Below are 24,278 nucleotides of genomic sequence, written 5' to 3'. Positions count from 1 at the left end.
GTTTTCAGTGGTAATATGTACATGACTGATCATAGACGAACAAGCTTCAACAAGACTAGAAGTGAGGTGAAACCTACTAATGACCTACTGTTGTCAGTCATGGGAACCGAAACTGACACTTGAGTGCAGAAAAATATTTCATAATTTTCACCAACATTAGAGAGAGAGGCATATAAAAATACAATTATTATCAGTCTGTTTTTCATAGTTTTAAATTGCTTGTCTTGTTCTGTCATGAATAATAATAATAATAAAAAAAACCCACTAGGTTTTACTTGATCTGCATCCTTATCACACTTCATGGGACATTTCACAAGAGGCGTGGCATGCCTCAAAAGAAAAATAACCTGTTTTGACCTGGAGAAACGCTTCAGCTTCTACCTGTCTGACAGGTAACGATTCTGCTTTGTTAGCAAAATGTGACAGTAGTTTATACATCACAAACGCACACACTGAATTGACACATTTTACCAGTCGCACCTGTCCAATAAACGCAGGGACTTCTGGAGAGGGTTGTCTTCTTATGTCATATGCAGTACTATAATCATGTTGTGTGTCTGTTAATTATTAGATCATTCAAATGAAGAAAATATTTCTCACACACTACCTTTTAAGACTTTTTGACGCTTGTATATGCTTACTTGCATATATAACATAGGCCTTAAATGCAGTTTGATGGGAAAATATCAGAGAGCAATTCAGGACTAACCCTGCTGACTCACATGATTCACATGATGTCATCTCATGCCTGAGCCTGAGAACAAGGCCTGCCCCAATTTACTGCTACAGAAACCAGAAAAGTTTACAACAACAGTGACTCGTGCCTCCTGAAAATACAAAACTATTTAATATGGTATTGTTCTCAATCCATCCATTACTCAATATACAGTTGCATTCAAAATTATTCAACCACCTTAACTTGCAAGACATTTTGCTGCTGAGAACACAACTTTATGAAAACCATTCATCAAAGGCATCAGTAAACTATTATGCAAAGTTTCTTATTACACATTTGAGTCATTCCGAGAATGTAAAGTTGATGAAAAATGAAACTGGCTCCTCTACGTGTACAAAATTATTCAACCCCCAGAAGTCAAATTTTGTGCAGAATCTTTTATTCTTTATAACCTCCAATAAACGCTGCCTGTAAGTGCTTCGAGGCTTCTGTCACCTCTCTACTGCAATCTTGGCCCAAAAACGCTTCCAGATCACTGATAGTCTTTGGTTTCCATGTTACCACTGCTTTCTACAAATTCCACCAAATATTTTCAATAAGATTTCAATCTGTACAGGCCACTCAAGAACATTCTACGACTGATTCCTGATCTACGCTTAAGTAGATTTGGATGTATTCTTTGGGACGGCTGTCCTGCAGGAAAATCCAATGACCATCAAGCTTCAGTCTCTGCACCGAAGGCATCACCATCTTTGACAAAATGGCTTGATACTTCAAAGAATTCCTGATGTCCTTCATACAGTCAAGATTTCTACTTCCTGCAACAGCAAAGAACCCCCATAACAAGGCTGCAGCACCTCCATGTTTGACCATGGAGATGTTCTTCTGCTAATAAGCTTTGCCTTTTTTTGCATCAGATGTACCGTTTATCCATGGGTCCAAAAAGTTGCAGTTTGGTCACATCACTCCATAAAACATTCTTCCACAACTCCACAGGTATATCCAAATGAATTTAAGCATAATCAAGTTAGCTTTTTATGTTCTTCTTGGTCAAGAGTGGCATTCGGCAAAGCTGCAAAGCTTATGAGCAGAAGAACACCATCTCCAGGGTCAAACATGGAGGTGCTCCAGTCTTGTAATGGGGGTTCTTTGCTGTTGCAGAAAGTAGAAACCTTGACTGTATGAAGGACATCATTCGTAAGTGCTTCGAAGCACTTACAGGCAGCGTTTATATGAAGGTTATAAAGAATAAAAGATTCTGCACAAAATTGAATACTTTTGTACACGTATGTTTAGAGCCAGTTTGATTTTTTTTTTTTTCATCAACTTTACATTCTCGGAATCACTCAAATGTGTAATAACTTTGCATAATAGTTTACTGATACCTTAGATGAATTGTTTTCATAAAATGTTGTTCTCAGCAACAAAATGTCCTATATACACTATATTGCCAAAAGTTTTGGGATGCCTGCCTTTACGTGCACATGAACTTAATCCCATTCTTAATCCGTAGGGTTTAATATGGAGTTGGCCCACCCTTTGCAGCTATAACAGCCTCAACTCTTCTGGGAAGGCTTTCCACAAGGTTTAGGAGTGTGTTTGTGGGAATGTTTGACCATTCTTCTAGAAGCGCATTTGTGAGGTCAGGCAGTGATGTTGGATGAGAAGGCGTGGCTCACAGTCTCCGCTCTAATTCATCCCAAAGGTGTTTTATCGGGTTGAGGTCAGGAATCTGTGCAGGCCAGTCAAGTTCCTCCACACCAAACTCACTCATCCATGTCTTTATGGACGTTGCTTTGTGCACTGGTGCGCAGTCATGTTGGAACAGGAAGGGGCCATCCCCAAACTGTTCCCATAAAGTTGGGAGCATGATTTTGTCCAAAATGTCTTATGTTAAATGCTGAAGCATTAAGAGTTCCTTTCACTGGAACTAAGAGGCCAAGCCCAACCCCTGAAAAACAACCCCACACCATAATCCCCCTCCACCAAACTGTACACTTGGCACAATGCAGTCAGACAAGTACCGTTCTCCTGGCAACCACCAAACCCAGACTCGTCCATCGGATTCCCAGACAGAGAAGTGTGATTCGTCACACCAGAGAACAAGTGGAGTGATTTGTCACTCCACTTTACACCACTGTATCCGACGCTTTGCATTGCACTTGGTGATGTAAGGCTTGGATGCAGCTGCTCGGCCATGGAAACCCATTCCGTGAAGCTCTCTACGCACTGTTCTTGAGCTAATCTGAAGGCCACATGAAGTTTGGAGGTCTGTAGCAATTGACTTTGCAGAAAGTTGGCGACTTCTGTGCACTGTGCGCCTCAGCATGCGCTGACCCCGCTCTGTGATTTTAAGTGGCCTACCACTTCGTGGCTGAGTTGCTGTTGTTCCCAATTGCTTCTACTTTGTTATCATACCACTAACAGTTGACCGTGGAATATTTAGTAGTGAGGAAATTTCACGAATGGACTTATTGCACAGGTGGCAACCTATCACGGTACTACGCTTGAATTCACTGAGCTCCTGAGAGCGACCCATTCTTTCACAAATGTTTGTAGAAGCAGTCTGTGTGCCTAGGTGCTTGATTTTATACACCTGTGGCCATGGAAGTGATTGGAACACCTGAATTCAATGATTTGGAGGAGTGTCCCAATACTTTTGGCAATATAGTGTTTATATGCCTGGTGAAAGCATTTGTATCCCTTCATTTTTTTAATTTTTTTGTTGCAGCCTTATGCTAAGAAGATTTAAATTACTTTTTTTCCCTCACATCAATCTACACTCCTCAGCCCATAATGGCAAAGCAAAAAAAAAGATTTGCGACAACTTTGCAAATTTATTAAAAAAGAGAAACTGAAATAAGTACATTGCATAAGTATTTGTACCCTTAACTTGGTCGAAGCAGCTTTTGTGCTTCAAGTCTTTTTGGGTAGGGTGCAACAATCATCTGCATTTGGTGGTGTTTTTTTTGTTTTTTTGCCATTCTTCTCCTCAGATCCTCTCAAGCTCTCTCATGTTGGAAGGGGACTGTCGGTGGACAGACATTTTCAGGTTTCTCAAGAGATGTTCAATTGGGTTCATGTTTGGGCTCTGGCTGGACCATTCGAGGTCATTCACAGAGTTGTCCATAAGCCACTCTTGCATTGTCTTATACTTTTTGTCATTGTCCTTTTGGAAGGTGGACCAATCTGTGTTTCTGAATGCTGGGTCAGGTTTTCATTAAGGACATCTCTATATTTTGCTGCATTGAGCTTTCCTTCTACTCTGATGAGTCCCCCAATTCCTCCCGCTGAAAAACACCCCAACAGCATGATGCTGCTCCACCACACTTTACTCTTGGGATGGTATTGTGCAGGTGATGAGCAGTGACTGGTTTCCTCCACGTGATGCTTCAAACTGAGGTTCATCAGACCAGTGAATCTTGTTTCTCACAGTCTGAGAGAGTCCTGTGGTGATTTTTTGCTAATTCCAAGTGGATTTTCATGTGTCTTCACCATGGAGAGGCTTGAGTCTGGCCACTCTACTATAAATCCCAGATCGGTGGAGTGTTGCAGTAATCTTTGTCCTCCACATATGATCATGGAGCTCAACTAGAGTGACCATCAGCTTCTTGGTCACCACTCTAACCAAGGCCCTTCTCCATCGATTGCTCAAGTTTGGCCAGGAGGTCAGCTCTAGGAAGCATCCTGGTTGTTCCAAACTTCCTCCATTAAGGATTACAGAGGCTACATGCTTCTGTGAACCTTCAACGCAGAATATTTTTTTGTAGTCTCAACCAGATCTGACACAATCCTGACTCCGATCTCTACATGCAGTTCTTTTGACCTCATGGCTTGGTTTTTGCTGATATGCATTTTTATTGAGAGGTTTGTGCCATTTCATTCAATTGAATTTGCACAGGTTAAGTCCACTCGAAGTGTAGTAACATTTATAAGTGAAACTGTGTCATTTCAAGGGAATGAATACTTATGCAGTGTAATTATTTCAGTTCTTTATTTTTAGTAAATTGGCAAAGTTATCACAAATCTGTTTTTTTGTTTTGTGTGTTTATAGTGTATGGAGTGTAGACTGATGGGAAACAAAATGTGGAAAAAAAAAAAAAAAAAAGAAGTGGTACAGAAACTCTCACAAGGCACTATATATAGTTACATAAAAGTGGTGGGTAGGAGTGGAAATTTCAGATTTGTTTCATCACCTATCTAATCTTACAGCTCCACAAAGACAGATATAGAGTTGCCCAGAGTAGCAGCGAGAGTCTCGACATGTGTAATGTTTCCTCACTGAAGCCCCTGGGCTGGGCAGGACGTCTCAACAGCACTCACAACATTGGGAAGAATAAAAGACTATCAAACGTGATGGAATTTTAAATGTGTGTCAAACAAAAGTAAGAAGTCAGTGCTATTTTAGGAGAAGACAGTTTTGTGGAAACAAATGTAACACAAATATCCAGTTACCTATATGAAAGAATAAATATTTTAGAATGCACAACTATACAAAATCAATAAGTTATTTGTAGTTTTTACTTGCTTCCATTTATGTTTAGATTTTATTCATCGAACCCAAGAACACAACCACATAGGATTAGGGTGAATCAAATGGAATAATTTAACCAACTAGTAAAAAATTAAAGGTGCCCTCGAATGAAAAATTGAATTTATCTTGGCATAGTTAAATAACAAGAGTTCAGTACATAGAAATGACATACAGTGAGTCTCAAACACCATTGTTTCCTCCTTCTTATATAAATCTAATTTGTTTAAAAGACCTCCGAAGAACAGGCGAATCTCAACATAAGAGAAGGAGGTCTCTGCGGAACAAAAAGGGGCGGTTCCCAACTTTGGGGTGTTGTCACACGGGAATAGGTGTTTTTCAACCTCTTTACCTGATTTGCTCAAATTGAGTGGGATATTTCCGGAAAAACAATAAGAGATAGGCTATGTATTGTATATGAATGTAAGTGTATTGTTTAAGTTGTTTAACCGTTGTTTAACGTTTCTTTTATGTGAATATGCTTGCTAGCTCGTTGTAAAAAGCTCCAAGCAATCTTCCACTCACTTCTAGCAATAACTATTATTAGCTAACATTCGCTATTCTATTTGATGTATTTGTTAGTCACTTGATTTGTTTTAGTTTTGCCATTAGGTTGTGGCTACAGTGTCTGTGGTCAATAAAATGATTATAAAGTTTAAAGTCTTCAGAGTCATCATTTCAGGTTAACAATTTTTTTTTTTTTTTTTTTTAAGTTTACACAAGGTCAGTAAGTCAGTAGTCTTATTAATGCATATAAAGCTTATACTTATACAGTATACGCTGAGGCAGTCATGTGTTTCTGTGGTTGATAGCCTATAAAAAACAAACACTTAAAATTAAAGTTAATTATATCACAAGCACTGTCTAGCCTACGTATTCTCTCTGCTTGTCTGATGATATAGTGCAGTGGTTATGTCATTTTAATATTATATATATAATATATATAATACTATATAGCTTTTATGACGAAGGTTTACATTATGCACGTGAAATTTGGCATGCGAGAGATTAAATAAAATAGGCTGTTGATCGCGTGCCTGCTCTTCTGCGTTATTCATATTGAAGAGCATCAATTATTAAACAAGACTTGTAGCAAAAGAAGGATCTAGCCTTAAGAAACTATTTGAGGTGAAAAAGGTGAGGTGAAAAAATACCGTAGTAATTTATAGTAAATACTATAGTGTTTTTGAACCATACTTGAATTAATTTGTTGTGGTAATTCTATAGGCTATTGCTGTGGTAATATAACAACTATAGTAATATAAACAAATTACGTTACCTAATACTGTACTAAGTTTTCTTTAAACTATATTATACTACAATACACGCAGTTAACTGTAGTAAAAACTGAAGTACTACAGCCTATGCTGTAGCATTCATTAACAAAGTGTTGTGAATACTATAATGTACAGTATATTTACTGGTTCAAAAACACTATTTACTATCAATTACTATAGTATTTTTACACCCCATGTCCAACCAAATGACGCCGATTGGATAAGTTCAGACAAATGACTATTTGTCTATGTAAAATATATAGCCATTGTGACAAAATTACATCCCGTGTCATTATAATTCGTAGGCTAGTTTATGCAAAATAATAATAATAAAATAAATAAATAACTAGCACTAAAAAACGGAGTAGGCTAATAAAACTTGCATAAATCATATATTTCGCCATCTCGAGCTATAAGCTGCAGGTCCCGTAAAATAGTTCATACTCTTCAAAATAAATGAATGTATCATAGTAAAATGTTTCCATATATCTAGGCAGGCACTCGGGAAAAACGCATAGTTTCCCTGTTACGGAAGTCAAGCATCCAGCAATATTTTATTTATTTTTCATTATCTCGACATAATTGTTTCTCGGCATCTAAACATTAAAAAAGTAGTTGTAATCATAAGAAAACAAGAAAATATCCCGGCTTCCGTACTTTTTTGGTTGGATCGTTATAAACACCTCTCTCAGTTAGAAAACACCCCAAAATTGGGAGACGCCCCTCTTTTGTTCCGCAGAGACCTATACTTGCAACATAACACCGACTGTTACGTAACAGTCGGGGTGTACACCCCCAATATTTGCATATGCCAGCCCACGTTTCCAACATTATAAAAGGCATTAGACGAGGGCAGCCAGTATTGACGTCTGGATGTGCACAACCAAATCATCAGACTAGGTAAGCAAGCAATAACAACAGCGAAAAATGGCAGATGGAGCAATAATAACTGACATGATCCATGATAACATGATATTTTTAGTGATATTTGTAAACTGTCTTTCTAAATGTTTCGTTAGCATGTTGCTAATGTACTGTTAAATGTGGTTAAAGTTACCATCGGTTATTACTGTATTCACGGAGACAAGAGAGCCGTCGCTATTTTCATTTTTAAACACTTGCAGTCTGTATAATGCATAAACACAACTTCATTCTTTATAAAATTTCTCCAACAGTGTAGCATTAGCCGTTAGCCACGGAACACTATCAAACTCATTCAGAATCAGATGTAAACAATATAACAGTATATAATACTCACATAATCCGACGCATGCATGCCGCATACATGACGAACACTTTGTAAAGATCCATTTTGAGGGTTATATTAGCTGTGTAAACTTTGTTAAGGCACTGTTTAAGGCAAGCGCGAGCTCTGTGTGCAGAGAGCACGGGATTTAAAGGGGTCACAGCATAAAATCGGCGCGTTTATAATGATGCCCCAAAATAGGCAGTTAAAAAAATTAATAAAAAAAAAAATCTATGGGGTATTTTGAGCTGAAACTTCAGACACATTCAGGGGACACCTTAGACTTATATTACATCTTTTAAAAACATAATCAAGGGCACCTTTAAATAAATAAATAAATAATAATGAAGTAAAAAATATTTCTATATAGAACCCTATGGTTCCCGACTCAATTTTAAATAACACTTTATGCCATAAAGGTTCTATATAAAGGAGAAATGTCCTAAATTATTTCATAATTCTTTCAGGTTTAACAGGTTATTTAAATGTTTTCCAGTGATAAAGATTTGCGAGCCATTTAATAAAATTGAATCAAAATAAAAACAAACTAAAATTAATTAAATCCAAAAAATGATCCCATGATGGGAACCCCTAAAACAGCGGTCTCCAATCCTGCTCCTGGAGGGCCACTGTCCTGCAAAGTTTAGCTCCAACTTGCCTCAACACACCTGCCTGGAATATTCTTGCCTATATTAAGACCTTGATTAGCTGGTTCAGGTGTGTTTAATTAGGGTTGGAGCTAAACTCTGCAGGACAGAGGCCCTCCAGGAGCAGGATTGGAGACCCCTGCCCTAAAAGGTTCTAGAAATGAAGCACCTGAAGGTTCTATATGGAACCTTTTCTTTTAAAGACTGTAGAAGTAAGCCGACATCTTGTGGTCAAAGTAGGTACTACTACATTTCAACCTATTAGTAGTTGCCATTGAAGATAAAAGGAAATGAATGCAAGAAAACACCACACTCTGTTCTCTCCAGATTTAATTTCTGCTCAATATGATAACCAAAACAAATTTCTATGTCTCAAATCTACAGTCACAAAATACAGATTACCATACAAAATCTACAAAATGCAACAATTACAAACAATTTGTTTGACAAATAACAATTGTACAGTATAAATTTATACAATACTGCATTCATATTTTTGGCACCTGACCACGATATAATTGTGATACAGAAATGTTACGTCAGATGTTTAAAAAGAAAACGAAAAAAAAAAAAAAAACCTACATAAAATATGCATAAAACATGAAATAACAGCAGTTGTGACCTGCCACTTTAACTTTTCTTTTTTCAATATTTTTACAAAAAACAAAACAAAAAAAAAAAACAGCAGTTGTTCAATGAGTAAAATAAAAACAATAAAAACATTCAATTATGTTCATTAACAGTATAGCAGAACCAAATGCACTGTGGTGAGGCATTTGACGTTCACAGGGACATTCAAAAACACTGAACATCAGCAGAAGTAGGAGTGTGGATCTCTGAGGCTTCGGCATGATTACTAAAAGCAGGACAGAGGGTGATATGGGAAATATTAGGAGTTCTGAATAAATGCTTTCTAACTACTGTTGAATTCAAGTGAAATGTATACAGGTATAGATACCACACGTGTGCAAGGGGCATTTGAAAAGCATTGGGTCTTATTTCCAAGTGTTGTCAAAAGTACCGACTTCGATACTGAAATTTTTAAAAATGTGATGCTTTGAGCGCTGTTGAGCGGATTCGTAAACACCTGATTGGCCATTGTCTGTGATTGGCTACAATGATCAATGCACGGGAGCGTTTGAAAACACACGTAAGTGTTTGAATTTGAAAGCGGGAGCGGTCTGGTGATAGACGCTACCATCGGTGAAGAGCTTCATTGATGTCATTGTAGCCAATCACAGACATATCTGATGAGTGCATGAACACAATAGCCAATCAGAGGTATTTACAAAATTTCAGTTATCGAAGTCAGTACTTTAGACAAAACCATGAGAGGCTGTCAACATAATTACATCTCTTAATGGTGAATGGGAAGAGCATAGAGTTAAACTCGCCAACATATGAAGGATTTTCATTTCAGATGCAAGCAACTGAAGCTTGGTTAAAAAAAAAAAGCCATATAAAAACCACTCACCCACAGAAACACTTGAGTGCGTTTAAGGCAATTCAGTAACTTGATGCTCATGTGTACAATCCAGAGTTAAAGACTGACTGTAAGCAGATAAAAGTGATTCTAATGATCAAAGTATAGCTTTGAATCAATAAAGCTTTAGTTCTCGTTCAATAACAAAAACGTTCTGCGATAATGCAAACGATGCATCACGACACCTATAACCAGGGTGAGCAAACAGGGCTGTAACTGATATTAACCACAACACATGCATACAAATTACACAAATACTCTCCTGTCCACAAATGCAGATAAACTTGGTGTTACATGCTTTCGCTAAAAACGTCAATAAAACCGATCGCTGCATCCTAAGATGGAACTCTTGAGTACAGTTTTGCATGCGTGTCTGATATTTCAGATTTATATACAGGCCTACGGTTACTAGAGTACAAACATTAGAAAACTGGAAAAAGAGAACGCAGTTCAATTCATGTCATCTGAACAGTAGACCGTACGACTAAAACCAAACTAACCCACGCAGAATCGAATGTGCGCTTCCAGCACTAATAAGGCTCTTTAGATCGTAAGCATAATGCGGGGAATCTTCCGTGTACGATTACAAAAATCTGCATGCCTGATTTATTGGTCCCACTGGATAATAATACTGTGATCTGCCAATATTAAGCTGGCCAAACTATGAGTTGATCGAAACGATAAAATCTAATCTAAATAAAGTTAAAAACTCCCCCAAAATTCGGATCACTAAGGCTGAGGTGTTTACACACAAAAACTAATGTGATGCCACTGCTTGAGCAACGATTCAGGCATCAGATTTATTCATTAAAAAAGAAATGGGAATAAAACATGATCTTCTCCATTCCCCATCTTAAATTCCTGCCTTTGTTAAAACTGGCGCATCTAATACAGAGAGAAAATAAGAATAAAACTACGTACTTAACGTGACATGAAACCTCTTTTCTAATCAGGAAGTGTTTCGAGCTCAGATGAATGCTCTAGTTCCTCTAATTCACTCCATCACGGGCCTCCTGCGGCTCCCTACAGAGACAACGCAGCCAATAACTCTGTGCGCGCACACGGGTGTGTGTTACTAGATCTGGCCAAGCTCAGTCTGATGAGACCCAGATGCCCTAGTCTGGAAAAAAACCTGACCCTCCATCATTTCCCTGCGACTATATCAAAAACTAAATTAAAACCCATAAATAAATAAAAGGTTGAAGCATGAGAGGAGGCTGATCTCAGAACTGTCCTGCACTGCTGGGGTCACACTGTAGCAGACGCACAATGGACGGGTCACTCTTTGCCCCTTTGATGAACTCCTCCAGAGACAGTTTTCCTAGAATAAAACAAGAGAGGACACAGGCTCTTAGAAGATCATATTATTTACAAGAGAAAAATGATGGCTAGCTTTCCGATATCCGGCTCGTTGTGTAAGAATCTGAATCAACCTGTAAAAATGTAGGTAGAGAAAAATGTGTTATGGAAACAAATGGAAGAGATTTTAGTGTTTCTATTAAATCTAATAAGCCTTCAGGTCTTCGGGTGAAAAAAAGGGCATGATATAGCCACTATTTAAAAAAAAAAAAAAAGTAATTAATAACGCTGTTAAATGTAATATTTAATCTTAATCTCAAAATTAATATCCATTTTTAAACCGTTTATTATAATGTTGTTTCTTGTAGGATTTAAAATCATTTATTTTAGTATTTTATTTCAACAAAAATAGTAACATTTTAATATCGTCATAATATGAGGGGTTTGATTTTTCATATGGAGCAGCCCTAAAAACAGTGATTGAAGCTCCCCAGAGGTGGCATGTACAGCATCAGTCAGCAGGTGGCACTGCCGTCTCCCTGCATTCAAAAGTGAGAGGTGGCGAAGGAATGCTAAGAATCAAAGGACGCATACAGACACTGTTATTCCAGTGAGCATTGATGAAATGGTACAGAACAGGTCCTTTGTGATATCATTAGCATTCATAACTCATGTCATAGTAGTTAATGCTTGGACTGCGTGGTTTATTTTGATCAGACAATGTTCATTTGTAGTGGTGTTTTTATGTTCTTTGATTTCCTCACTGTGATTAATAAAGTTTCTGTCTGAGTGAGAACACGCTTATGCTGCTTACGCAGACAACTGCCCACAGATACACAAATATACGCACAATCTCCGTCCCATGTGACTCTGGTCATGAGAGAGCAGGAAACGCAAAAGTTAATCTAACCATAGAATCAGACCACTCTTTCCACTGTCTTTTCTGTATACTCATCTGTTTGGTTTTTGATCATCAATTTCATGCACACACACCTAGACAGCCTTGTTTAACAGCTAATGGGGCTTTTCAAATCACTCAATAATCTGAGACCTTTTATAATGGGATGATGCATTTAAATGGATAGTGCCAATTTTTTTTTTTTTTTATAATAAATTGTGAAAAAAACAAAACAAAAACAAAACAAAACACAGCAATAAAATTTAACATTTCACATACTGATGCACCAAAATCTTTTTTTTTTTTCCAAAACACTCGAAACCACTTTGAATTGTATAAAAACATTTCAATAGCATATTAGGCAGTTTTTAACTTTTTAGAGATATAATTCATGTTTTTAATTTGTTGGTAAATTATAAATATTTAAATGGTGGCTGTAATAACTTATCTTGAAAGATTAATTCAAACATACATTAAAATAATGAATAAATTATTTTTACAGGTTACAAGTAAAAATTTAATGAATTATCTAATATAGTGCAAATAATTAGCAAAATGCTCCTCTCTAGAGCTCTTTTTTGTAGCCAATTAATGAACTATGGAAGGTAAAGGTACTAAGAACATTTTAAACAGATCATGTGACTTCAGTGGTTCTATCTTAATATTATAAAGTGATAAGAATACTTTTTGTACAAATTTTCAACAATATCTAGTGATGGGCCGATTTTAAAACATGAAGCTTCTGAGCTTGATGAATTTGGATCTCCTATTAAATGGCTAAACTGCTGAAATCACGTGACTTTGGTGCTCCGATTCACTGATTCGATTCGTAAAGCTCTGAACCAGTGTTTTGAACTTGGCCCCTATAGATATTGTTGAAAAGTCGTTATTTTGGTGCACAAAAAGTGCAGGACTTATCTCTTTATAATCTTAAGATAGAACCATTGAACTCACATGATCTGTTTCAAATATGTTTTTAGTGCCTTTATGGATCTTGAGAGGTGCAGTAACATTGCTGGCAATGCAGGCCTCACTGAGCCAACGGATTTCAACAACAATATCTTAATTTGTGTTCTGAAGATGAATGAAGGTCTTATGGGTGTACAATGACATGAGGGTGAGTAATAAATGACATTTTCATTTTGGGGTGAACTAACCCTTTAACTGATTAACCGTTTTTTGACCGATATTCGGTTAAACTGCAATTTTTCAAGATATTTTGAAAATGTTTTGCTGCATGGTCAAAAAATATGCTACACATTGAGCTTTTGAGAGAGAGAGAAAAAAAAAAATTAAGTCGCATTTTATTATTACATTAATGTAAAATACTGGTAGGCCTAAAAAAAAAAAAAAAAAAATGTTTTTCAAACATTATAAATACTGTAAACATAGCTATAGGATATTTAAATTCCCCTCACTCCACAATAAATCCTTTAAATTTAACAGTATTCAGAACAGAAGAAAAAAAAAGTTGCTATAAGCCAAAACTAATTCATTTTAAGCGAAACTGAAACAGAAGCATGTTGATGATACATTTCAGTATGTTAACAGTCAAAACGTGCCAGAAGTGCTAACATCACTGTTTTGGTCGATGATTTCAAGCCTCAAAGACCACCACGTATTATGTCATCTTTCTTATACCACTGCCAAATCTGTTTCATGATAAAGGGAAAAAAAGGTTTACCATCCCGGTTAGTGTCCATTTGTCTGAAGATCTTCTCTGTTCTCTTCTCAGGTGTGGACTCATCCTCTGGCATCTTCATCACTGATGATACCATCTTATAAATCGCCTGTGGGAGACAACACAAAAGAGATTCCCTCCATCAAAAAAATAATATCACATCACAAAATACAGTAATGTCATACATACATACATGCTACTCTAACAAAAATCAGCATTATCATACCACAAGTGTGCAAAATGTGAAATTTCGGAAGGAATAAGGAATAAGAGGGTGAAAGACAGAAGACCACCTAGTTCACTAACAGTACTGACTATACACTTAGAGATGAGGCAGAGAATACCAGCACATGACTGCAGCAAAACACACAATCTATAGATAACTAATGTAGCATGCATAAAGATAATTTAGAAACATGTCCAGTATTATGATCTTTAGGAAATATAATAAAATTGTATAGAACTTTTTTTTTTGGAATCCTGCTTCAATGTAGCTTTATAAAGAAGAACCTTACAAATCTCATGTGTATATATATATTATTTGGGATCAGTAAGATTTTTAATGTTTTTAAAAGAAGTTTTGTCTGCTCACCAAGATTGCATTTATTTAATTAAAAATATAGTAAAAACAGTAATATTGTGAAATATTAATACAATTTAAAATAACTTTTTTCTATTTCAATATATTTTACAATGAAATTTATTCCTGTGATGTTGGCAAAGCTGAATTTTCAGCATCATTACTCCAGTCTTCAGTGTCACATGATCCTTCAGAAATCATTCTAATATGCTGATTTGATGCTCAAGAAACATTTATGATTATTTTCAATGTTGAAAACAGTTGTGTACAATTTTTCAGGATTCCTTGATGAATGGGAAGTTCAAAAGAACAGCATTTATCTGAAAAACAAAGCTTTTGTAACATTATACACTACCGTTCAAAAGTTTGGGGTCAGTAAGAATTTTTTTTTTTTTTAAGAAATTAGAGAAATTTATTCAGCAAGGATGCATTAAATCGATCAAAAGTGACAGTAAAGACATTTATAATGTTACAAAAAATTATATATTTCAAATAAATGCTGTTCTTTTGAACTTTCTATTCATCAAAGAATCCTGAAAAAAAAAAAAAAAAAATTTACACAAATGTTTCTTGAACAGCGAATCATCATATTAGAATGATTTCTGAAGGATCATGTGACACTAAAGACTGGAGTAATGATGCTGAAAATTCAGCTTTGCATCACAGGAATAAATTACATTTTAAAATATATTCAAATAGAAAACAGTTATTTTAAATTGTATTAATATTTCACAATATATATATTTTTTACTGTATTTTTAATTCAATAAATGCAGCCTTGGTGAGCAGATGAAACTTCTTTATAAAACATTAAAAATCGTACCGATCCCAAACTTAGTATACACGCATGCACACACACACACACAATCCCTAATGAAAAATCCCTAATGTTGATTGCGTTTTTTTGAACGCAAGGACTAGTTTATTTTTAAAATATGCAGTATAGCACATCCCTACTATTAATGGTCATTATCACTACGTATCATTTTTTCTCATCTACAATGGCTGTTGAGCAGAAAGAGAGGTGAATGAATTATTAAAGGTCTTTTTCCCATCTGCAATACATTTAATTTCCCATAACCTTAACATCTAAGGAAGAAATTTATGTGCTGTAAAGTGCAGGTCTTCAAGTTATTGAGTCTTCCCTCTACAGATGGGCTCCATTACAGACCTGCAGTCAGTGTGCTCCTCTTTAACACACTACCTGGCTATACATCATTAAAAGAGGGGAAGACATTCAGCACATCATTAGATTTACATCAGCCTTCCAGGCGAGGAGGTGAACCATGCATCAAAAAAAAAGAAAAAAAAAAAAAAGCCATCAAGACATGAAAGATGATGGTCTCATACCGCATCCTTTATACCCACCAAAACAGAAGTAAATTAAATTTATACATGTAAGTTACACTAAATGTGTCAACTAAACCTTTAAAGGGATAGTTCACCCCAAAATGAAAATTATCCCATGATTTACTCACTCTCAAGCCATCCTAGGTGTATATGACCATCTTCTTTCAGACAAACACAATCAGAGATTTATTAATAAAATATCCTGGCACTTCCAATGGGACCCAATATTTTGAAGCCCAAAAAAGTGCATCCATCCATCGTAAAAGTAATCCACATGACTTTGGGGGGTTAATAAAGGCCTTCTGAAGTGAAGCGATGCGTTTTTGTAAGAAAAATATCCATATATATATATATATATATATATATATATATATATATTATATATATATATATAAAATATCCATATCCCACACGACCGTACACATACTGCGCAAGTCGACTTGTCTTGCATCAGGTCAGAGGTTACTCTCTGTCTGCTGGAAGCTAGTTATTATAGTTAATAAAGTTTAAAATATGGAAATCTTTCTTACAAAAACCCATTGCTTCACTTTTGAAGGCCTTTATTAACCCCCCAGAGCTGTGTGGATATCTTTTATGATGAATGGATGCATTTTTTTGGGTTTCAAAATATTGGGACCCATTCACTATCATTATAAAGCTTGGAAGAGACAGGATATTTTTTATATATCTCTGATTGTGTTTGTCTGAAAGAAGATAGTCATATACAACTAGAATGGCTTATAAATCATGGGATAATTTTCATTTTTGGGTGAACTATCCCTTTAATGTTATTTTAATAATATTATTTGTGGGTGTAACATTTTCCTTTTTTCTAGTTACAGTAAAATATCCTGGTACAATATAATGCATAAGTTACAAGTCTTCAAACTTGGTTTGATTTCAACAGGGCCTCAAGATCTGAGCCATAACTTGTTGCTTACAATTACAATTTGCAGCAAAAAAGCAAAGATTAAATCATGCCAACTGCAATGACAGCAAACATAACCATGTGAAGGAGTGCACTTTGATGAAAGCCTGTTTATCAGATACAGAAATAAGACTTGGGCTTTCTTTACAGTACGGAGCTTCCTGACAGTCTAACACCACGGCTATCCTTGCTGCTAACACACTACATTCTGCAAGTGAGAAATAACAACATATGCGATGTGAAAATTGGGCATAGCAGGACTCGGTTGGGTTCTCTTTTGTGTCTCCTTAAGCGATATCTGATTCTATTTCAGACACCAGCAGTCATGGCGATGATGATAAAAACATTTAAGGAGTGCCAACATTACATTAAAATCTTAAAAGCTTTAGTTAGCCTGACATACCTGCACAATCTCAAGCATCTCTGACTTGCTGATGTATCCGTTTCCATCCAAATCATACATGCTAAACGCCCACTTGAGCTTTTGTTCCAGCTTCCCTCGTGACGTGACGCTCAATGCAATTATGAACTCCCGAAAGTCTATCGTGCCATCGCCATTCGCGTCAAAAGTACGGAACACGTGCTCTGCAAACTTTGAGGCATCTCCATAAGGAAAGAAGTTTCCGTAGATTTTCTTAAATTCCTCCATGGAGAGGTTGCCACTGGGACAGTCCCGTAGAAAGCCTTTGTACCATTCCTGGATCTCATGCTCCGTAAAGTCCGTGCTCTCCAACAGGTCCTGCATCACTTCAGGGCGGAGCTTGCTGTTCTGCTTCCCCATGTTTTCGTTTCACGAGACGGCGCTGGCGAAAGAAAGGGAAAAGAGAAAATTAGCATAGATTGAAAGTTCTATACATTCAACTCTGCATATTGTGGTATATTGTGGTACCCTATTCTGCTATGATCCTTCATGTAAAATGTCCATCATCCCTTCAGCCCTATTTTGACAAAGTGCCATCATCCACATTTCAATTTTGTTCATACAGTACCCTAGATCAGGGCTCTGAACCGGTTCAAGGAACGAAAACAAAAACGGAAACAAACGAAATTAACAGGAACAAACAAAAATGAAATCAAGTTATATTTGAATTTACCATTAACCAATTAATAAAAATTTGTATTGTTCTTTTCTATATTTCAACCAATAATGAATTTAAATAGTACGACCTTTGCAAAAAATGTGAGGTTGACGCATCCGATGTGAGTGAAATACCCATGCTTAGCTGTCAACTCATCATAGGTAAGTCACAATAGCAATGGCTTTTTCAGTGACTGAGTTCTGGACTCGTGCCAAAACTCCTGTTTAATTCAACAAATCTCTTAGTTAACTTACAATGCGTTTACATTGTTAGTGACGATGAAAGCATTTGTTATTACGCAGAAATTGAGTTGCAATGACGAGATCACTGCTTTCATGCACTCAACTACATGTTTGTGATCAGCTACAAGGTTCATCTCTGCAACATTTCATGCCATGATCTCAATATAATGCCATAGATCTAAATGTAATGCAGCACTTTTCATGATTAGTTAACCTTGAGAGCTGTAATAGTAAAAACGTGCTAAAAGTTTGAGAGAGTAATACTTAGGTATTTCAAATGGAAAGATGTTAGCCAATCACAGCAGTGGGCATTTACACTTAAGTCTCACAGCAGACACACCCCTTAAAACAGAGCGTTCAGATAAGAGGGCTAAAATCAGGGTAGAAAAAAAAAAGCCTTTTATTTCTAAATTATGCCAATTTTTAATGTAAAGAGCATACTAACATTGTAAGTGCACTCCAGGAAACATTATAAAACAATGAAACTACACAGTTCAGGACCCCTTTAATATATTTGGCCAAATCTTGTGCTATAAAAGATGAAGTGCTGTGCACAGGCTGTATTGCCTATGACCGTTTTCTGAATGGTAATGTTACAGAAGGAACGCATGAACGGAAACGTTAAAATACTGATTCTGCTCAGAGTGAACCGATTGTTTTCCCCCCTCGGTTCTAAAATGCAGTTTTCACAGCGATGCCAAAAAACGAAAAAAAAATTTCCTAGTGTGAAGAACATTTCAAATATCTAAAGAAGCTTTTTTTTGCACTATAAAGAGCCTTTTGTGCAATGGAAATGTTCCATGGGCAGTAAAGATTCTGCATGGAACCATCAATGCCAATAAGGGACCTTTATTTTTAAGATTTTAAGACCCATGAAGATTTATTTTTGAGCTATATCTATGTGGTTTTCAGTCTGAATATACATACAATGGATCTGATTGCATATTTATTCCATGAAGAGACTTGCCCTCGTCAATCAAATACATCTTGATAAGACGAAAGACTTGGCTAATCAGAGACCATCTTTGGATGTTGCTAGACTGTAGTGCCAGCCAACCAGCTCTGAAACTTAACACTTCTAGACATCAGCTAAGAAAACAAATAAAGCGACAGATGAAATAAAGCCATAAAATGGCACTTTATGATGTAATTTTCAATGAGAGCTTGTGATTTCCAGTAACATTAGTGACTGTCAAGTGTGTCCAGTCATGCAAGTTTAGAAGGTTAACTATGACAATGAATAGCAACATAATATAACGACTACCAACAGAAATCAAGGCACTGGAGCACATGTGATTGCGATCTATGTCTTTCTGTAAGATACTGTAGCATAATGTAGGCAACACTGGCTATAACAAACTTTTCTTCAATCACAACATGTTTGTTGAGTGTGTGAATGCAATGGCCAATCAGAGGCGTTTAAGTTAGTCAGAACCTGCTAAATACGCCAGAGTTTATTCAGTGTGAGCTCCGCATGCTTGCAAATAATTTTGTTATAACCAAAGTATAAACACGATGTAAATAAGAGATTCATTGTGCAGTATAGACAGATTTTTTTTATTATAATGGGAGTTTTCACTCAGTCAGTGAGCTTGTGCTGAGGCTGAACTGAAGTGATTTCAGCTTCATTTATTATAAAGGGAGCACTCTCTGCACTCGCTTTCTATATATAATCCATTCATAACTTGAAAAAAAAAAAGTGTTATTTTTCATGCTGCCAAGTACACTGCAAAGTTTCAGGAGTGACAACCATATGTGGGATTGATTCTGAAATTGCGAATGACAATGGACAGGACACACACACACACACACACACACACACACACACACACACACACACACACACACACACACACACACACATAAAACGTGTCAAAACGGATCTGTGTGGTGGCCTGCAGTGCTAAAATCCCTGTGTGTGAGAACGGGGCACAAACCTAATTTTTCACCAATTCAAGTCAGTCACCGAAATAGTCATGGTATCACTGGCTTTCAATGTCCTAATTCAGAGAAATGTGTTCTGCCTCCTCATTTGGGATGTGCCCGAAGCAGCAGTAATGACCACACATTTTACAAGATAAGATATTTATCAATGACGCACAGGATCTGTTGCGCATTAAATTCTCCGACATAGTCTTGTCAGTCATCTCTCCTTACTATCTTCACGTGATAAGTGAAATCTAATGTACTGTAATGTAACCAACTATCGCAGCAAGCCTAACAATGTCCCTTTAGGGCAGGGGTGTCCAAACTACGGCCAAATGCGACCCGGGGATGAATTTCAAACGGCCCGCAGCTTGTCTATTAAAATCTACTATATGTGGCTTTATTGTGGTAACAACACTAACTGTAACTGTGGGATTTTGTCAGAAATGTAAGTTAATCTCTCATTTTATTCCATTTTTAATGTTGACATATTAAATAAAGGCCAAATTACAGTTTTTTTTTTTTTCATAAACTTGCAGTTTTGTGCATTCGTATATTATATGTGTTTAAAGGGTCATGAAACCCCCCTCTTTCAGCTCAAGTCTAGCTCACAATCTTTTTGAAAAATGCAACTTAAATGGGCGTGGTGGCTGTGAGAGGAGAGGGGAGGGGGGAAACTCTCATCGCCAGTAGCCCATGCATATCGACTGTCACTAAAAATCAGTGGTAAAACGTGAGGAAATACTACAATTTTTTAAAAAACTGGAAAAGTTAAAATCTAATGAAATACACTGACACTTTATTTTTGTCTTTTCAAGAGTTACTGAATGCCCTGCTACATATATCCTACAGTAATCGTAATTCTATTTAAAATATATTAATGTACATGTGTAATTACATTCATTATAAAATATATAGTTGTTTATATACACACTATACATGCATATATTTGAAAAAAAAAATAACGCTTAAAAAAAAAACCTTGCGTACATAGCATAGATCTACGCGCCGAACCTGCAACACGCACAGTCAGTCAGGCTGCGTTTCGACTGGAGCAGAGCAAGCGACCAGAGCATTTTTAGATTCATTCCTATGGAAGTTGAGCGTCACATTTAACTTACGCGCGGCTCAACTTCCATAGGAATGAACCGAAAACACTCGCGCTTACCCGCTCGCTCCGCGCCAACGGACACGCACCGTCAGTAAGTCAGTCTCTCTCGCTGTTTAGTGCCGTTAACCGTCCTCGTCATTGGAAAGATCCACGTGGTGTCATGAATAATTAAGAGAGTGTCTTCTCATTGGATAAAAAAACTCAGTCTCGTTAATAATTATGAAACACCGATGAGTCATCAAAGCACTATCGTGCTCTGCCACGTCACAGCCTGTGACGTGGACAGGATGAAGATTTTAAACCCGGAAGACGAAAATAGCGTACTAAAACTAAAATTTAACCATTTCCCCCCTACTATTAAATCTAACAGATGCTAACATTGTCTTCAATGGTGTTCAACACACATACCTCTGTTAAAATCTCAGAAATTTTGGTTTAGGGTTTCATGACCCTTTAAAGACTAAATACCATAAAGCCATTATAGATATAGAAAATATTTTTACTTTTTACCATGTAGTGAGGTGCCATGTGTGGTTTTACCTGTGGTGATCTAATTAATTTTAATTTAAATAAGAATAGAATTCTAACTCTGTAATAATAGGCTATGTAAATTTCACCCTTTAAAAACGAGGTGGTTAAAAGTTGTACAGATATTGTTTGTGAATTAAATTTACATCTCTGTCCTATCCTAAGCTACTCTGTCAGCTTCAAGAAACAAAACATGTGATATATATATATATATAGGAACCGGCCCCCAGATGTGTCCACAACATCAAATCCGGCCCCCTTTAAAAAAAAAGTTTGGACACCCCTGCTTTAGGGACATTTTCCATGCCTTTCCAAATTCGGAATTAGGCTTTGGGCACATCCCTATTCCTCATTATTCAGTACATATGACAAAATCTTAGCAACAATTAAACACTGCAGTAACTTTTGACAATAAATCTTTTCACCCTAACCCATACAGACCAATTACATCCAACAACAGAAGATACACAAAGGCAAACTATAAAGCCATAGAGTAATCAGTAATCCATTTTGCATATTAGCAGATGCATCATCATCTAAAGATTTTGCTGTGGAGCTCCATAACAGTACCAGAAAACAAATTACATATCCTCCTGGGAATATGAGTTGATTTTACAAGACAAGACACCTTTTATCATGTAAACATAGATCCCTAGAGATGTTTCCTTTCTGCAGAATGATAATATCCACAAAAATTCTGTTAAGAAAAAAACAAACAAACAATCATAAACACTAGGACACTTTTCTCTGTACTCAAACTGCTTCTAAAGGCTTGATATTGAGATCTGGTCATTTGGGAGACAAATTATAATAATATATAAGACTTCCACCTTCATATCTCAAGGTACTTCAGGTTTTTCCCTTTATAAAAGTTGCAATAGTTAACTACACATTTCAGGATTTAGTATCAGACAAAGGAGCCAGAACATAAATAAAGATATGCCAAAACAAAACCAACAAAAACATTCTGATAAATCTAAAAAGGACAAAACATATCTAGACATAAAAGTCTAGCAATCAATAAAAATGGCTAAACAAAAATGAAAAATGTGTCCATGAAACAGGTCATTCACAGTCCCCAGCTGTAGAGCCTACATTCAGGCCGGAAGGTCTGGAGAGCATCAGCTGTTACGTGACTTCTGATGCATCTATATGCAGGAAGTGACTCCCGTTTCTCAGTTGGGTCATGGATCTTTGGACTAATCAGACAACTGTCTCACTAATGTTCTAGGCAGACACATGCGCACACACAAAACAATACACAGTGTAAAATGTAAATACTTTTAAATGAGTTGAATGAATCGTTCACTAGAACTGAGGGGTGAAGGATAGGGCAGAAGAGGAGATGGTACTCACTGTTTGATTAGAACTGGAGTGTAGCTCTTCAAACTGAACACTTGTAGATCTAAAACTGCTTTTCTGAATGACCCACACAAGTACACTACATCTTGTCTTAACTGTTTGGTGTAATGTAGGGGAAAAACCTTTCATTGTCTTTCATAAAACTTGAAACTGAAAGTTAAAAAACAACAACAAAAAAAATCCCCTAAAGCTCAGAGAAACAGACCAAAGAATAATCAGGCAAATGTCGTATCAATTTCATCATGGAACAGGTGCAGTCTAAAAACGGGCTACATTCACACTGGGCTTTGATTCTGGAAAAAATTGCCATCACATTGCCAGACAGCCTTCTGTATGAATGCAAGACTGAGCATTGAGTTATGAAATTTTACTGAACTTTATAATCATTATGATTTTCAAATCCAGTGCCTGTGTCTGATTATGCTTTATAAATTCTCTCATTTAGAGTCATTAGGCTACTAGTATATATGATAGTAGTGCTGAAACAGCTGTTTTGTCAACCATTGAAACTATTTTGAATCTTCAATCCATCAGTTTCTTTAGATTCTCTATGCCAATTTTTTTTTTTTGAAAAACTATTCTGAACATGAATCATAGCTATTCCAAGTATGAATTTAAAAGGATTTGGGTTACAAGCGTAAATGGGTTGGAATGGCCATCTCTTTGCAGCAGATCTTTGTTTGTGTGTGTAATAGAGGAATTTTTGGCACTGTTTTGATTCATTTGCACATTTTATAAGCTCTCAGATGCTCTTAAGCTGGTTAAAAACAAACAAACAAACAAACAACAAAAAAAAAAACTATATGTACACGCATGCAATGAGCGTATTTAACCCAGCACACAGCATTACTTTGGATGTTCGGTAAATTCTGTTACAAAATATGTAATAAAAGCTGTCCAATCAGGTTGTGACTGTATCCTTGTTCCTTTCCATTAGATTCGGTGTTAAAAATGACTGAATGCTAAGAGCAATGCTAACCAGGACTAAATGTATCTTTTCTATATGACAGTAACAATGCTACTGACAACACTGACTGAACTTTAAACAAAATGTGACTTAAAGCATAAACAAGAAGATTATGTTGTAGAGATACAGTAGCTCTTCCTTGCTTCTGTAATGTTGACACAAAGATATTGTTAAAATCATTAATAAAAGAGAAAATGAAATAATTCAGACGGTATATAATAATCCTTATTGCTATTCACCTTTTTAACATTAGACAAAGCAGTGATAGGAAATTGTGTCTGCTGTGCCATGGCTCTGACAAATGCCATTTTATTTAAATGAGACTTTGTGATATCAAGTAATAAGTTGGCTTGCAACAATGACATGTAACAACAAATATTGGTTAACTATTTTGCATGCAGTAGTACGGCTCCTTCACATCCAAGCTGGCAGTTCTTGGTGCTGTCAAAAGTCAGGCTTGTGAAAAT

General features: G+C 36.4%; 1 protein-coding gene across 4 annotated transcripts in view; it reads right to left on the bottom strand.

The window, feature by feature from the left end:
- Window positions 1-8,690: 8,690 nt before the first annotated feature.
- Window positions 8,691-24,278, bottom strand: part of ncalda (neurocalcin delta a) — a 73,964-nt gene continuing 58,376 nt past the window's right edge. For all 4 annotated transcript variants that reach the window (XM_048151748.1, XM_048151749.1, XM_048151751.1 and 1 more), the window contains 3 exons: window positions 17,000-17,399; window positions 13,742-13,847; window positions 8,691-11,181 (listed from right to left, as the gene is read on the bottom strand). In XM_048151748.1, the coding sequence (XP_048007705.1) occupies window positions 11,084-11,181; window positions 13,742-13,847; window positions 17,000-17,377 (582 nt within the window). In that variant the 5' untranslated portion in view covers window positions 17,378-17,399 and the 3' untranslated portion in view covers window positions 8,691-11,083. The remainder of the gene's footprint in view (window positions 11,182-13,741; window positions 13,848-16,999; window positions 17,400-24,278) is intronic.

This window comes from Megalobrama amblycephala, linkage group LG13, assembly GCF_018812025.1.
Source record: "Megalobrama amblycephala isolate DHTTF-2021 linkage group LG13, ASM1881202v1, whole genome shotgun sequence".
Lineage (NCBI taxonomy): Eukaryota > Metazoa > Chordata > Actinopteri > Cypriniformes > Xenocyprididae > Megalobrama > Megalobrama amblycephala.
The sequence above is the reverse complement of the archived record's forward strand: the minus strand, read 5'-3'. Positions and strand labels throughout refer to the sequence as shown.